The sequence below is a fragment of the Hippocampus bargibanti genome, linkage group LG22, assembly GCF_051943395.1.
Source record: "Hippocampus bargibanti isolate YZ-2025 linkage group LG22, ASM5194339v1, whole genome shotgun sequence".
Lineage (NCBI taxonomy): Eukaryota > Metazoa > Chordata > Actinopteri > Syngnathiformes > Syngnathidae > Hippocampus > Hippocampus bargibanti.
Window position 1 is genome coordinate 2,373,501 of NC_142755.1, and position 15,319 is coordinate 2,388,819.

Sequence of the window (15,319 nt, forward strand, 5' to 3'; positions counted from 1 at the left end):
TTCCATCTGCTCACAGGAAGGGAAAAATGTGCCTCATGGCAATGATATTACGCATAGAAAATAGCATTTTTTCGTGGATTTTTCATGAAAAATAAATAGAAAAACAAACAGGAATCCCAAAATCTGTTATACATTTTGATTTCGGTTGCCACTGCAAACTAGAATCCGTTTTTTCCTTACTCGGATAAATCAAGGCGAAATAAATACATGTCAATAAAAATAATTTAACATATATTTTTTCTTGCTTGTATTTAAAAAAAACGACCCCATACAACCTCCATCGACTCATTAAATAAGGAAAAAAACAGGACCACACACAAAAAAAACGGCCATCTCCATCCATAGCTCTTTCTCGCGCATGCGTAGAACCGCATTTACTTCCGTAAACAAACTCCTTTAGTGACGAAAGTGCATCGACGTAACACAAAATTGTCATGTCAATTTTAGTCTTTTTTTGTTGTCACACAAGACAGATGAACATGAAACTATACTAAAACATTTTCAGATTTTTAACACAGAAGTAACATTGACATAAAACGTCAAGCTGAAACCGTTTAAAAACACGTCACCGGGAATTAAAAGCATTTGAGCAAAATGCAATTATTTCTGTTAAAAATAACGTTAAAGTCCCTTTTTATTCAGCCATACCCACCCTGGATGAAGTTACTCGAGTTGGCCACTAGACGGCGGTAATTCACCCAATCTCGTATTAGGGCTCTCAATTATAATAATTTCATTTATAAACGTCTTTCAAAACTCTCAAGGACACTTTACAGTCACAGAATATTTTTTGTAAAAAATAAAGATGGCTAAATTCCAAATTTTACGTTGGGCGATTCAAATAATGGTATCGCTAAGTAAAAACAGCTAGCTTTGTTATGCTACCCAACATCATTGCTATGAGTGTAAATAATATACATTTTAAAGTTACTGCAATTTAAATGACTGCTTAAACTCCCCCCACGCCCCCCAAAAAATAAAATAATGTTCATGTCAAGAGGTCAAAATGGTTGCCAGTGTCACAGGTCATCTCCACGGGTCAGCGCGGTGTTTGAGGTTGTAGTTCTGCAGCTCTATCTGGTCTTTAATTTGGCTGATTAGCATCTGAGAGAGCAGGATGCCCACCAACTGCAAGAAGCTATCATTGTTAAACCAACTTTGTGTGTAGATGAGTTGTGTTTTTTCCCCACCTGAGGAATGGCCAGCCCCAGTGCGACACCTCCCAAAAGGAAGAGGTTACTGTGTATCCAATCCACCACTTTGTCGATGCATCCGTTGGTATGGATGACATTGCCGGCATCCATGTACTCCACTACCTGCATGCCTTGCCCGCACATAGTGTTAATCACTTCTACCTGCGAGGACACACACACACACACACACACACACTTAGAAAGTTTGGCAAAATTTGCTATTGAAATAAAATAAATCAATTTATAAAAAAGTAAAAGATGAAACCTTGTCGTTGGTGATGATGCAACACGAAAACGGGACAGAGCAGCGTTCCCGGCTGGGATTGTTGGCAGTGCAATTGAAATACATGTTATTGGACCAATCATGGTAGGTCATGGCTCCACAGCAGCCAAACTGAAGAAATAATTGACATATATATTTTACTGAATATTAAAAAATAAACTAACGATGACGTGTGAGGTAGTGACCGACTTCTTTCTGGCCAAAGTCAATGAGGTTCTGCAAGTCGATGTCATCTCTGTAGTGCACAATGGCGTTGTTGACCATTTGGGTTACTTTGTTACGGGCCTGTGAAAAAGAAAACCTTTTCTTATTGGCTTAAACTAAATACACACGTAGACAAAAAATGTGGAAACCAGTGAATTTTTTTTGTTCAAACAGCAATTTCATTAAAAATATGTATTACTTGGGGAAAGGGTGGGTAGGTGCTAACATAAAAGTGACCGCCAGACGGCGACATTTCCCGGTGTAGCTCCCATTAGTGTTCTCTTTTGTGTTTAATTTGTGACCAAAATACAATAAAATCACAATTTCAGACCCCCCAGCCCCCTAAAATAAACCCCCACAATGTTCGGAATGTGTTTGATAAAAAACACTGCGTAATAATATACTTTTTTTAGAGGCAGAAGTGGCAGAATACACAAATATGGTCACTGCTCGCCATCTAGTCGCACTAAAACGGCAAAAATAAAACCGAAGAAATTGTTTACCTTATCAGAAAAGATGAACCCCAGCACTCCAGCAGCTAACTGAAGCAGGAAGATGACAGTCAGACTGATGCAAAACTGCGAGGAAAGAAAAAAAAAAACGTAAACTGCTTTGTTTGACTTTTTTTATCAACAAAATGGCAACTTACAAACTGCAGCAGGCAAATGTTCTCACGCAGCGCGCCCACGCAGCCGCAGAAAGTGATGATAAACATGAGCACGCCGACCACCAGCAGCATCATGGCCGGGTCCACGGCGAGACACGCCAACGCCGTCTCTATGGGACGAGTCAATCACAGGGTTGGATTTTTGTGATTTTTGGGGTGGTGTGATCTGATTTTGGATTTACCTGCGTGCTTGACGACGCGGGCGTATACACCGATGGCGATCATGGCCATGGCGATGAGCTGTAAGAGAGACGAGGGGAAATTTGACAACTTGATTGCGCAAGAATGATGATGTGATATGTTCATACTTGTCCCTTGGCGTGGCGCCATTCCCGAAAACAAGTGTAACAAACTGCACATTGGAACAGGAATCTCGTCCAAGTTATTACACATCCTCATCTTGCCCAAGCATGACTTATAGCGGCTCACTTATGGAAGGCATTAAAAAATGCTTATTGTAACCTACAGTGTAGTGACGGTGTTCATTTTGCGTGCACCTTTAATCCAAATCTTCTTAAAGTGACCCAACATGAATTTGGACTTTGGTTTGTTGTGAACAGTGTTGCTGTTTCATTTTAAAGGCGTTTATGTACTTTTAGGTGTCACACTGCAGTGATTGCGTGCTAGGTTCGCTTTAGTGAACCAATAACTGCACACTTTCAATTGTCTGGCTGCAAAATATGGTTTATAAATCATCTGACCTGACCCCCCCCCCCCCCCGGAACAAAAACATTTTAATCCTGTAGACACTTGATTAAGCACACAACATAATTCTGTTAAAACACAAATGTCTCGCTTCAACGCCCCTTGCACAAGTCTTGCTGTTGTTTGCCAGCTATATTTTCATTTTTCCTGCAACTAAACGCCCCCCAGGGAACATATTTGGAAAGCAGCAGACTCACCCAGAATATGAAATTAAATATGAAGAGCAGATATTTGACCACGGGGCTGACAAAGGAGAAGTCTTCATCGTAACGTCCAGGTGAGCTTCTTCCACGGCTCCCACACATGGTGTCACGCAAACATCAGGTGAAGCGGTGCAAGTTGCTCCTCCATCAAGGTGTGGAGAGTCGTTTTTCGCCTCCTGGTGGGAGACACACACTTACGATTTCTCTCCCGGAGTCTCTTTGTGCCCTATTGACATCGACTGGGAAAATCTCAACCTCTGTCATCGTGGAGGCGGGTCGGTAAAGTCTCGAGTATCCTCTCACGGGTGATCATGTGATCTGCCTCTCCAAAAAACACACGTCAAAGTGTCCAAAATGGACGAATTATTAGTTATATTTTATGTATTAGCTGTGGGTGCAACTTTTATCATAGTTTAGAAGTCTCAATTGGATCGAATGAAGTCATCTCCAATTTAAATGGATGGATAAAGTTTCTTTTATATCCATTCAGCCATTGCCACCGTGGATGTAGTTACTCGAGTTAGCCACAAGACGGCGGTGTTTACCGTATCTCGTATTAAGTATCTCAAGCATAATAATAATATTAATATACAATAAAGTCTCGTTATATCGATATCGGATATATCGATAGTCCCGGTTATATCGATACTATTTCTATGCACGCACGGAGAAAATTACATGCAAACAGGGTCGGATATATCGATAGTCCCGGTTATATCGATATTTTTTCGGACTCCCTTGAATGTCGATATAACGAGACTTTACTGTATTACATTTATAAGCATATTTCAAAACTCACAGGACACCTTACGGTCACGGGATATTTTTTTCTGCGTCAGTCGGACCTGGAAGTACGGAAGTAACACATAAACAGACCACTAATTCAAATATAAAGTGGTCATCGGTACAATTACATAACATTTAAATAAAGTAAAACTCTCAAAGTTGTCGTTTTGAAGACAATTCGCTATCTGGAATTGACCAAACTATTTTTTTGTTGTGAATCATTGTAGTATAAGAGCGTGGTGTCACCAAGAAGTACTCGTTCATATTAAATAATTAAAAAACCAAACAAACAAAACTTGGGACTTCCGTATATGGAGTGTCATAACCTCGTGAGATCTCTGTGAGTTCACGCGTATGTTTGTTTGTCTCCTGTACGACTGAGAGCTTACACAGGCGTATGTTTGTTGTTATCGCAATTTCCAAATTTTAACACAAACGTGCATTGTTAAACATTTTCAATTTAAAACTTATTAAATACAGTTCGAAATAATAAACATAAATAAAACAATAAGGGCCAGCAATGATACGTATGTGGAAGAAACAAAGGGAGCACGAGGAAGACGACTGTAGGAAATGCAATTTATTCGCATTTTTTTTAATAACATCATTCCTCAGATAAAAATGCAATGTTACAGGAATATACATCAGATATTAATTTAAAACTTGCTTTCAAGGGACCATACAGTCTAAATATACTATTTTCATTTTTTAATTTACTGGTAGCGTGCGTTATAAGCAAGACAGACTCTGTCACAAATGACAGACTGACGACTTACAGATACAAACTGTACACGATTTATTTACAAATAATTTTTTTCCCTGTTTTTTTCAGTGTCATTTTTTTCTGGAAAATAGGAGTAGAAAAAGTGATTGAATTAATATTCTGATTTATTTGTATATTCTTTCCCTTTTCTAGAGTCTAAAATGAAAGGAAAGGAAAAAAATAAGAAAAAGAAGAGGTTATCCAAAGTGAGAGACCATGCAGCCGTTACCAAGGCGACCAAGTGACGTCGGCCAATGAAAAAAAAACCCTCACGCAACCAAGGGTGTGTGTGTGTGTGTGTGTGACTTGTGTCGACACACTTTCACTTTGAAAGGAAAACAAAGTGATCTCACCTACGACAATGTGAAGAATTGGTCTTTGAACGCCTCTGGGCACAATTCCCATCTGCGGGGTAGACAAAAAATAAAATAAAATAAACACTACAATAGAGTTTTAGACTCGTCAGTACTGTCAGCAAAATAAAGGCTCATTTAAAGCTGCGCACACAAACACACACTCATAAATGCATGCTTGCACGACTAATTGTGAGCTTTAGAAAATCGGACTTTTATGTGTCTTGACTCAAATTTGGGGGAAAAAAAGCCTCAATTTTCTTTACGGCCATTACCTTAACACCCGGAATTGATTTTGACGATCAATCCTTTTACTTTGGTCACATCCGCTCGCACAAAGGAAACTTATCTGGGATTAACAACAAGGGTTTGCAAAATGGCTTCGATTCATAATTGCACCGTCCATCTTTGTCGTTCTCTTTTAATCAAAGCATATAAATATTTCTCCATTTTATATCTAAAATAGAATAAAGTCGCTATGGAAACTAGCATTCGAGAATATACTTTTCCCCACAAAATAGCTGTACACTTGCTTTTCGTTCTGGGTTCAAAGTGATTGGCGGCCATGCAAAAAAAAGAAGGTTTTGGGCTCGATCAAGCAATGGTTTGACTTCAATAAAATACAAAATGTCTGCATCAACGCTTGCAACCTGAATATTTTCCTCAAGTGGGACTTTCTAATAAATTCATGCTGACGCTACAGTCAGTAGGCCATAAATACATTCCAAACCGCTTCAATCCGTCACATTCTTTTGATTAAATTATTCACGACTCAGATATGCTGTATAAAAATATACAATCGTCGGTTTATGGTGAAGTGATATCAATTTTAAAACCTTCATATCATATAGTACTGTAATGATACAGTGGTGCCTTGAGTGGGGAGTCAAGTGGTGCATTCAGGTACGCTTAGTTGAGAACCTGTTGTAAATCGAGGCATATAAAACCCAAAATTTTGGGTCGAAAACCGAAATATGTGCCATTATCATCAATGTAATTAGACACATTGATTATAATGGGATTATTTTCGGTTTGGATTATCGTGGAAAACCGAGGTTTTGACTAGTTAAAATGAATTTAGACTGCTATGACGGATTTGTCCACAGGAGGGAAGCCTTTTACCGTCACACAGTTGTCACAATACTGTGAGTGACACATTCTTTTACAATAATATTCGTTGTTTTTTGATGAGGATAAATAAACTGTATATAATAATAAAATAACCATAATGATAAATTTCATTTATAAGTGACAACATTGTTCTCTTTGTTGCGTAGTTATATGACACCACCAAGAAAATGATAATTATTACCCAGTTCATGATGCTTCACCATTTAGTGTTAGCATCGAACATAGCATTCCCTTTAGCATCACTCGTATCTCAAGGCACCACCGTACATTATGCATAACTGCATGTTTAAGTCCCGTCACACGAGGAAGCAGGAGTACAGAACATTCAGAAAGGAAGAGAGAAAAATCTCCCTTCCGGTCAGTGAACAGAGTGATCAAGAAAATGTCGGCCATTTCTAAACAGCGTTATCTGAAAACCTCCAATCGGAAAGGTATCAGAATCAATAAATAAGTCATTCTTCTTTATAAGTCATGGCTTGAAAGTTTAGCATGATTCAATAGATGCTTTGGAGCGGGGATTTAAACAAGTTTGATATTGGGAGCAGGATAAAAAAATAAAATAAAATGGAGGCCATTTTCAAGTTATGCAAAATCATGTGTTCATTCGAATATCATGTGACTTATGTACACTCACCAAGTAGTAGGGCTGAACGATTAATGGATTTCAAATTGACAACATTGACATTAAAAAGGCTTCATAAACACTTTACTTTAGTTGGTCAATTGCCGTTACATTTTTTTAACATATATTTCTTAAGGATATTGTTTAATTGGAGGAACGGTATTTAAATTAAATAATAATTCAAGGTGCATTTTTAGCGTATTCCTAAATGTTTTGAACTAAAATCAGATGTAATCCGGAATCATTGGTAATATTTGTCAAAACATAAATGAATAAAAAGACAGGAAAATGTAATATAAAATTGTCATGAAGCTATTTTTCAGAATGGTTCAGCCCTACTTTTAGCTACACCGACGTCATGCGACACCCGCCAATCAGCCACATTGACCAGAGAAATAAATCAACCTTCATCAGCCTTCAATAGTAGCGCAAAAATAAAAACATCAGGTCAATAAAACGCACAATTAAAACGACACTGCAGCTCACCTGATTTCAAGTATGATAGATTTCTCTGGCATGCAAAAAAAATAAATAAAAATAAACGCGCCGGGGGAACCGCACAGACAAAATTATTGCATATCTATTTGTTTCTGGGGAAAGGTTACTTGGGGGTCAAATGTGAGGAATGTTAAACGGGGGGGGAGGGGCCTTTTCGTCAAATCGTTCCATCTCAAAACGTTATCCATTACAACAAAGCTGCTAATAAGCGCTAACTTAGCAACAGAAAAAAATGCAGATGGCGGTTTCCAGCCACGTGACATCACAGTTATATTAAATTTGCATAATTATTATGTCACAAGAGTGTTCCTTGAGGGGGCGTGAGTGGTAAATACCATTTTTTGAGTCCAGGTTTTGCCCGTGAGAGGCAACGGGGAGTGACGGCGGACATCTTACTAACAAGCTAATCAGTTTTGGAGTTTTGATTTCATTCTCACTTTTGGTTTGAAAAAATCATAACTTTGAATTGATTTTGGTCACTTAAAAATATAAATATTTTGAAAAATAAAAAAAGTGATGAGCTACAATGACAAAACTAGAAATAACACCCCTGAAATCTGGCTTTGATTATACAGTATTTCCAAATCTGTCACTGGCGCACTTTCTTGCTACAAACTCCGAATGACGATTGGCAAAACCCGCATGCAACCTCACCCCCCCTAAAAAAACCTCACTTCCTCTAAGATGTTTGACGATGGATTTAAAATTCTTTGCAGCATCTTGAAACTCAGCCCTAAGAGTTAGTTTGAAGAGAAAGACGACTGGTATGTATGATAACAGTGTGTTACGGCCCTTTCACTGCATTCACGACTAATTTCGTTTTTTTCAGCGCATTCATTAAGAAAAAAAAATGTCTACCTCCGAAGAGAACCCACCCTTGGACCCCCATCCGTGCCTATTAAAAACTTCGAACCTTAAAACGCTTTGGAAGCTTTGCAACAACCCAACCCCCCCTTATTCGCCCCGTCACACGTACACATGTTTAATGCTACCTTAAATTATTATTTAGGCTTAAAAATCATTTTCATCGAAGCGTACGTAGGGAATCGACTCAAAAAAACGCACTCACCTCTGGGGTGGGGGAGGTGAGGGTGTGGGGAATAAATAAATAAATAGATATAATCTGTAAAAGGTGCATACTGAGAGAAAGAAGTCTTGTCTTACATACACACACGCGCAAAAAATAAAATGAACGCAGACACGCAACCCCAAAATAAAAGTCTACGCCCGTCTTTCGTTACTTAAAAACGCTTAAAATTATCCTAAAAGTACATTTCGGGAAAAAAACAGCACCCCGATTGTGCAAAAAAAAAAAAAAAAAAAAAAGATACATTAGACAGCATGAGAAGGAAAAAAACAAAATGGCGGACAATACAGAAAAAGGTGAGGCCAGAGTCCTGTCCAACTCCTCGCCGAAACAAAATGGCGGCATGACGAAAGGAAGGGGGTTGGTGGGGGGTTGAGGGGAATTAAAAAAATGGTGCACGGGTTTTCACTCGTCGCAGGAAGTGACAAAAAGAAAGGAAGCCAGCGGGGGCAGTTTGTCAGCCATTTTGGGAGGCTGTCGTTCCATCCTTGGCACCCCCCCACGACTGGAGGGAGGTGTTCCTTTGGAAGAGGAGGCCATTTCTTTTCTTTTGCTGATACAGCGCTTCATCCCGAGTGACTCGAGGAGGGTTGGGGGGTGGGGGGTAACTCCGCCCCCACCCCCCCGCCCTCTCCCAACACCGACAAGACGAAAAGGCCGGCGAACATTTTTTTCCTTGCCTTCGCCTTGTCACTTTGAGGACGTGAGAAAACTGTGAGGCACTTTAGAGACACGCACTCTCACTCACACACGCACAAACGTGCATACAAAGAGGGGTCGGGGTGGTAGGGCGGTCCTGCGTGGCCACCGGGGGCTAATATAGAGTATACTGTGATATACTTTACTACAAACATTCAGACATACAGAGAATTTGTGGCGCGCCTTGTCCGCCATTGTTCCAAGGGGGGTGAAAAGAGGGTCCGGCGCAGCCACCAATGGCAAGACGTCCAGCGGAGGTCCTACAAACTGGTCACACACTCCATATCCTCCTCCTCCAGCAGCCCGCTGGTCCTCTGCCGCGCCCCCCCCACGGCGGCGGAGCTTCGGTGGTGTCCCCCGACGTCCTCCCCGCCTTCGTCCTCCTCGTCCTCCTGTCCCCGCGTCCCCGAGAGAAGCTCCTGCCGCTCCTCGATGGACGACGGCCCGTGGGCGGAGCCTCGGTTCCCGACGTCCTCCGTCCTGTCCCTGTGGAGGTGACCGTTGGGGGCGGTGGGCGCGTCGGCGTCGCCGGGGGGGTTGCCGTTGAGGATGTTGCTGGCGGCGTGTTCCATCTCCTCGATGGTCATGTCGCAGGCGTCGGCCAGTTCAGCCTTGGTGGCCTCGATGAAGGAAGGGTCTTGCGCAAAGTGGCCCAAGCCTTCTGATATTAGCACCTGCCAAGAACCAGGGTGGGAGGGGTCAGTAAATTAGTCAGGTGGAGGCCACGCCCACCCACAAACACTTACCGCCTCCACCAGACTACCCGCACTACCGTGCGACAAAGAACCGGAGTCGTGCCTCAGTAGCGAGGGCACCGTGAGCGACACGGGGCGCGTCGCTCTGTGATTGGTTGTCGGCATGCCGGAGGCGGGGCTAGGACTGGGTACCCGACTATTGCCGTTACTGTCTGTATACCTATAGGTGAAAAACAAACTCTGTCTGTCATCCAAGGTGGGTTATTGACAACAAAAGGACTCTGGTCGGTGAAAATTGGGCTGGTTTTTGGTGGGCATTGTGCATTGTCCTTAGAGGTTCTACACCCCCTCCCACCTGTCTTCCCCCTGAGCGTTCGGTCTTACCAAGGCCCACAATTGACCGACGGCAAGCTGGTGTTTAACTTTTCGTGAGAATTGGAGCCCTCCAACCTCAACGAAGGTACCCGTTGATACGAGGCATCGCCGCCTTGCTCTGGCGCAAGGAGAAAAACAAAACCGTCATCAACCCCGCCCGGCGATCTTCTCGACGCAGAGGACGAATACCTGCGGGACTGGAGCACAGCCTGCTGAAGAGGGTGGGCGAGTGACTCCTCCTGATCAACGGACTCAGCCCGGCGACGGCGAGGGCCTTCAGGGAGGAGTGCCGGGCGAGTTAGGACTACACCGTCATCAACCCCCCCTGAAACCCCCCCTACTGAGCGAACCAATTCCTACCTGATGATGGACGAGGTGCAACGGTACGGCTGTCTTCTGGGAGACGTCTGGTCTCGACTGCCTTCTCAGACACTCCAAATGGAAAGAAGATCTACGCACTGACGAAAAGACCAGGTGGTGGAAACAAGTCGCAGAGAGCAACCTGAACCGAATAGAGTGGTACCTAAAGAGGAGGGACATAGGAAGACCCTTCGGGGGGATTGCCAACCCCCGGTTCCTCTTCTCTCCTCCATGTCGTCTCCTTCCTCCATGGGAGTTAGCTGCTTACAGGTGTCGTCGCGGTACACCAGCCTGATGGGAGAAAATGGCGGTAACAATAGCCTCCCCTAAGGTCCAGAAATGTCGATTGAGTCTACATGTCAGAGGAGAGCGAGTGGTCGTCCTCGTGGAACTCCCTCTCGTCGGTGTAGCTCTCGTCGTACGTCTCCTCCGTGGACCCTTCATCCCTGCGGATGATGGGTAGGCGGCTGTCGCTCGAGTCAGAGCTGATAGGGGTTGAGGGGGGTGGGGTGGGGGTTGGATAAAGACGCAGAGTCAATCCCAGTGTACGGATGAGCTGAGTTTGGTTGGAGAAGCGGGGCGAAGCACAGGCGTATATAGCGTTGAAAGTAGCACAGAGAGTAAAAATGCTCATGATCTGGGTCTAAAAGCTTCGTTGAACTAGTCGAGATGTTTCGCCAAAAGGAACCTTAGAAGCATTACGGACTAATCGGAACCCTTGGACAGGGAAAGTTTAGTGCGGGGTGAAGCGGCAGGTGTACGTAGCATTGAAAGTAGCACCGAGAGTAAAAATGCTAATCATCTAAGTCTAATGCTTCGTTGAACCAGTTGAGATGTTTCGCCAAATGGAACCCAGAAGCGTGACGGACCAATCGGAAGCCTTTGTTAGGGAAAGTTTGGTGCGGGGCCAAGCACAGTCTTAGCGTTGAAAATAGCAATGGAAATAAAAATACTAATGAGGTCAGTCAAAAAGCTTCATTGAACCAGGCGAGATAATTCGTCAAATGAAACCCAGAACCGTGACGGACGAATCAGAAGCTTTGGATGAGGAAGGTTTGGGGCGCTGGCCCCAAACCTTTTAACCGTAGCTTAGCTAAGCGGCAGTGAGTTAGCTCCATTGAGGTAACAGCACGAGCGTGCATAGCAACCGGCGTTGCTATGGCACTTCCTCATCCAAAACACACTTCGGCAACATACCGAAGGAGGTTGTCAAAAAAACACGTCCTGCTCGTCGATGCGCACCAAGATAGGAAAGAAGAAGAAGAAGAAAGGGATGAAAACGTTTTCAAAGTAGAGATCGCCATCGTCCTCCCGCGCTTCACGGATGACGGGACGGTTACCTCTTGGGAGGGAAGCACCAAGCCGATCTGGGTAGCAGGATGGGGGTCAGCGGCTGTCCAGCGTGGCCGTCCACCGTGCTGATGGACGGGCTGGGGAAACGGGTGCCGCCCTGGGGGGGGACGCCCCCCACGCTCGTGTTATTGGCGTTGTTGATGTTGGCGTTGGAGCCCGACGACGAGTACGAGGACGGCGTGAAGGTGGTGGAGTCCATGAGTTTCTCATGGGAGGGGCTTTGGCCTTCACAGGGGGAGCCCTTCTGGCTGATGTGCAAAGGACGCTGGGTAGTGAACGACTGAGGGAAGGAGGCGCGACCGTCGCTCTGGTTGTAGTAGTTGACGTGGTTGCCGAACAAGCCGCCAGATCGCTGCAGAGTTTTCAAAATGGAGAAGAGGAAGTGATGAATCGAGACGCAGGAAGTGAAAATAAAGACCGCTAAAACACTATTAGGCATATTAATTCTAGCCAGGATGGACATGTAGCGTGTCTATTTATTATTTTTAATGTTTTTTTTCAATACTTTCATAAATCAAAATTCTGACATACGATGTCTTTTGGTCTGAAAATATGGACAGATTTTTTTAGTTTTGGATAATTAGCCAATTTTATTTATGTATTTATTTTTAATAATTCCTCAATATTCATAAATCAAAATTCAGACCTACAATGTCTTTTATTCTGAAAATGTGAACAGATTTTGAATTTTGGATAATTCCGCATTTTTCCCAAATTATAATTCTGACATAAATGTACTTATTCTGAAAATATGAACAGATTTTCTTTGAGTTTTGGCAAATTCCCCTCTTTTCCGAAATCATAATACAGACATACAATGAGTTTTATTCTGAAAATATGGACATATCTTTTATTTATTATCTGCTTCTTTTCATGAAGTATGCACGTTCATGGGTGACAACGAGGCACTCCAAAGCGACAATGGCATGTATTTATTATTCATTTATGTATTTATTTACCCTGAAGATATCGTCCTCGGATGCAGCCGATATGGGCTCCTTCAGGCCTTTGTCTACCTCCTCCTCCACCGTCAGATCTCCGGAGATGGCCCTCCTGATTTCCGGACCGATGTCATGCAACGTCCGCAGGCCCGCCTAAACGAACGGCGAAATTGTCGATGCAGAAATCGACTTTGGAGAATAATTTGGCGCTTACCTGCAGAGAGAGGGCCGTTTTAGGCGGCACCTTGGCCACCAGGCCTTGTTCTTTCCTCTTCTTGAACTTGCGGAAGTACTCCTGAATGAGGAAGGTGGCGTAGAACTTTCCCACCGTTACTTCGTCGTCTAAAAGGGCGAAGCAAGCAAATTAACGTTTCGAACATGAAAGCAAAAATATTTGTCGTCTTTAACGGAGGATAAAAATCTCACCGTCTATCATGTGGAAAAATAATTGTCAATATAGGTTTGAGAATATATAACACAAACCGCCAGCAGGGGGCACCACTTGATCCAACAGTTTCATGCTAGTTCTCTTCCAGATCTTCTTCACGATGGCCCTCAGCTCCTCGTTGGCCTGCTCCAGATTCCCTGAAAATCCACACGGACCATAAAATAAACTTGGAACGTAGTAAAGACAACCCGAACGCCATTTTCAACCGTGCGTCTTCTCCACCTTCCGTCTTGATCCTCAGCGCCGTCCTGACCAGCGCGAAGAGTGTGGCGTTGAACATGACGGTTCCGTCGCTGTTGAGAGGCATGTTCATGGAGACCAGACGCTAAACATACACAAACATGATGCTAAATGTTTTTTTTCGGGAATCATCTGGTCAAAACGGACGTCGGACTGCCCACCTTGCAGGCTACCCGGTGAGGACAGAGCTTCCCGAAACCTAGCGGAGGCTGGATTCTTCGGAGTAGAGTCACTACATCCAGATGCTTGATCCTCCCCCTGGAGAGAAAAGACCAAGTTCCTCAAAAACCGATCGTTGTGGAGTGCATCGGGGGTCACGTTTGGCTAATTCACTTTGCTTCTGGGTCGTATTCGGCCCATATTCTCTTGAACTCGTCAAGGTGATGCGGTCCCAAGATGGACCAATCTCGGGTCAGGTAGTCAAAGTTGTCCATGATGACCGCCACGAAGAGATTGATGATCTACGTGAAGATTCATGGTACAAATTTCACTCCCAAGGAAATATTTTTTTAAAAAATGAGATGGAGGGTTTTGGGATAAGTACTCACCAGAAAGGCACAGAGCATATAGAAGCTGACAAAGTAGATGATGGCGAACTGGCTCCCGCAGTCCTCCTGGATGGTGATGTTCTCATTGGTGGATCCTTTCTCGCAAGGACGATAGGGCGAGCACGCTAGCATAATTTCCTGCCATGCTTCGCCTGTGGCGCATCTGCCGGCAAAAAACGGTTGCTTACGGTTTGCTACATGCTAACATTTGTGGAAATTCCTTCCTGGATCCAATACCTTCTTAACTTATTCACTGCCACTCACGAATTTATTCGGGAATTGAAAATATGATGTCGAGTGCTACTCCCGAATTTGTTCGGGTTTTGGTTTTTCATGCTTGGGTGCCAATCAAGCGCTGGCCATGGCCTTTGGATTTTTTTTGTATTTTCCACAAGGGGGCAGAATCAGCTGTGGTTAAAGCCCTATATAAACCAATATGTATGTATTGCATTGCATTTTGGACATCTGTCCTCATTTCAAACTCATATCACTCCAGACCCATATGACTTAGGAATTAACTCATTTTTTTCTGATGAAAGAAGAGTGTCTAAAGTTTCTTAAGCTGGATTGAATGTTTGTGTAGTCCTAAAATTCAATATTCCGTGGGTCCTGGAATTCAAGTGACAATGACAAAAACCCTAGTACTGGAGTGGAGACATTTTTGCACATGTCTGGCAGTGAATGAGTTAAAATCCATTTCGGACCTTTACACCGATGGGGCGCATAAATGGAACCCCACGGATTATTTTTGAAGTGGGGACTCCGGGAGGGTACCACATGCGTGGACAAGTAGAGGAGCGTTGCAATTTTCCTCACCTGAAGAGCAGCAGCACCGCCTGGGGGAACGTCTGGAAATTGTTATTCCTGTTGATCTGCGTGTGGTCCCGCAACGCTATCTTGCCAAACATCTGCACGAGAGACGGCGGGGGAGAGAGAAACAAAAAACACACACCAGTCTCTTTGGACAATTAGGAAAGGGCAATTAAATCCGACAGAGACAAAGCAGGAGGTGGCTTACCTGCATACCAATGACAGCGTAAATAAAGAACAGCATCACAATCAGCAGGGCCACGTAAGGGAGAGCCTGGAGAGATGAGACAACATCAGTCCAATGCACATTCATGCTTGTTTTATGTCCCCGTTGAGCGCCACGGTCAGATGGTGT

General features: G+C 43.5%; 2 protein-coding genes across 6 annotated transcripts in view; both read right to left on the reverse strand.

Annotated features, from left to right (window-relative positions):
• Positions 1–424: 424 nt before the first annotated feature.
• tspan33a (tetraspanin 33a) lies at positions 425–3,503 on the reverse strand. Of its 2 annotated transcripts, none has more exons than XM_088989280.1 (8): positions 3,250–3,503; positions 2,530–2,587; positions 2,330–2,457; positions 2,184–2,258; positions 1,666–1,761; positions 1,459–1,587; positions 1,191–1,355; positions 425–1,128 (listed from the first exon to the last, which is right to left on the reverse strand). In XM_088989280.1, the coding sequence occupies exons 1-8, from the start codon at positions 3,355–3,357 to the stop codon at positions 1,027–1,029; spliced, it is 861 nt and encodes a 286-aa protein (XP_088845406.1). In that variant the 5' UTR covers positions 3,358–3,503; the 3' UTR covers positions 425–1,026. The 2 variants fall into 2 exon arrangements, with proteins under 2 accessions (XP_088845406.1, XP_088845407.1); XM_088989281.1 differs by having other exon boundaries at positions 425–1,138.
• A 1,103-nt stretch (positions 3,504–4,606) lies between these two features.
• The window catches only part of cacna1c (calcium voltage-gated channel subunit alpha1 C), a 75,857-nt gene continuing 65,144 nt past the window's right edge, over positions 4,607–15,319 (reverse strand). For 3 of the 4 annotated variants that reach the window (XM_088989189.1, XM_088989190.1, XM_088989191.1), the window contains exons 35-52: positions 15,173–15,238; positions 14,971–15,062; positions 14,155–14,317; positions 13,940–14,067; positions 13,768–13,864; positions 13,589–13,691; positions 13,402–13,503; positions 13,133–13,260; positions 12,937–13,071; positions 11,965–12,329; positions 11,822–11,848; positions 10,981–11,109; positions 10,788–10,915; positions 10,625–10,722; positions 10,454–10,538; positions 10,274–10,382; positions 9,941–10,109; positions 4,607–9,868 (exon numbers count right to left, since the gene is read on the reverse strand). In XM_088989189.1, coding sequence (XP_088845315.1) covers positions 9,455–9,868; positions 9,941–10,109; positions 10,274–10,382; positions 10,454–10,538; positions 10,625–10,722; positions 10,788–10,915; positions 10,981–11,109; positions 11,822–11,848; positions 11,965–12,329; positions 12,937–13,071; positions 13,133–13,260; positions 13,402–13,503; positions 13,589–13,691; positions 13,768–13,864; positions 13,940–14,067; positions 14,155–14,317; positions 14,971–15,062; positions 15,173–15,238 — 2,538 coding nt within the window. In that variant the 3' untranslated portion in view covers positions 4,607–9,454. The remainder of the gene's footprint in view (positions 9,869–9,940; positions 10,110–10,273; positions 10,383–10,453; positions 10,539–10,624; positions 10,723–10,787; positions 10,916–10,980; positions 11,110–11,821; positions 11,849–11,964; positions 12,330–12,936; positions 13,072–13,132; positions 13,261–13,401; positions 13,504–13,588; positions 13,692–13,767; positions 13,865–13,939; positions 14,068–14,154; positions 14,318–14,970; positions 15,063–15,172; positions 15,239–15,319) is intronic. The other variant, XM_088989192.1, reaches the window with a different exon arrangement.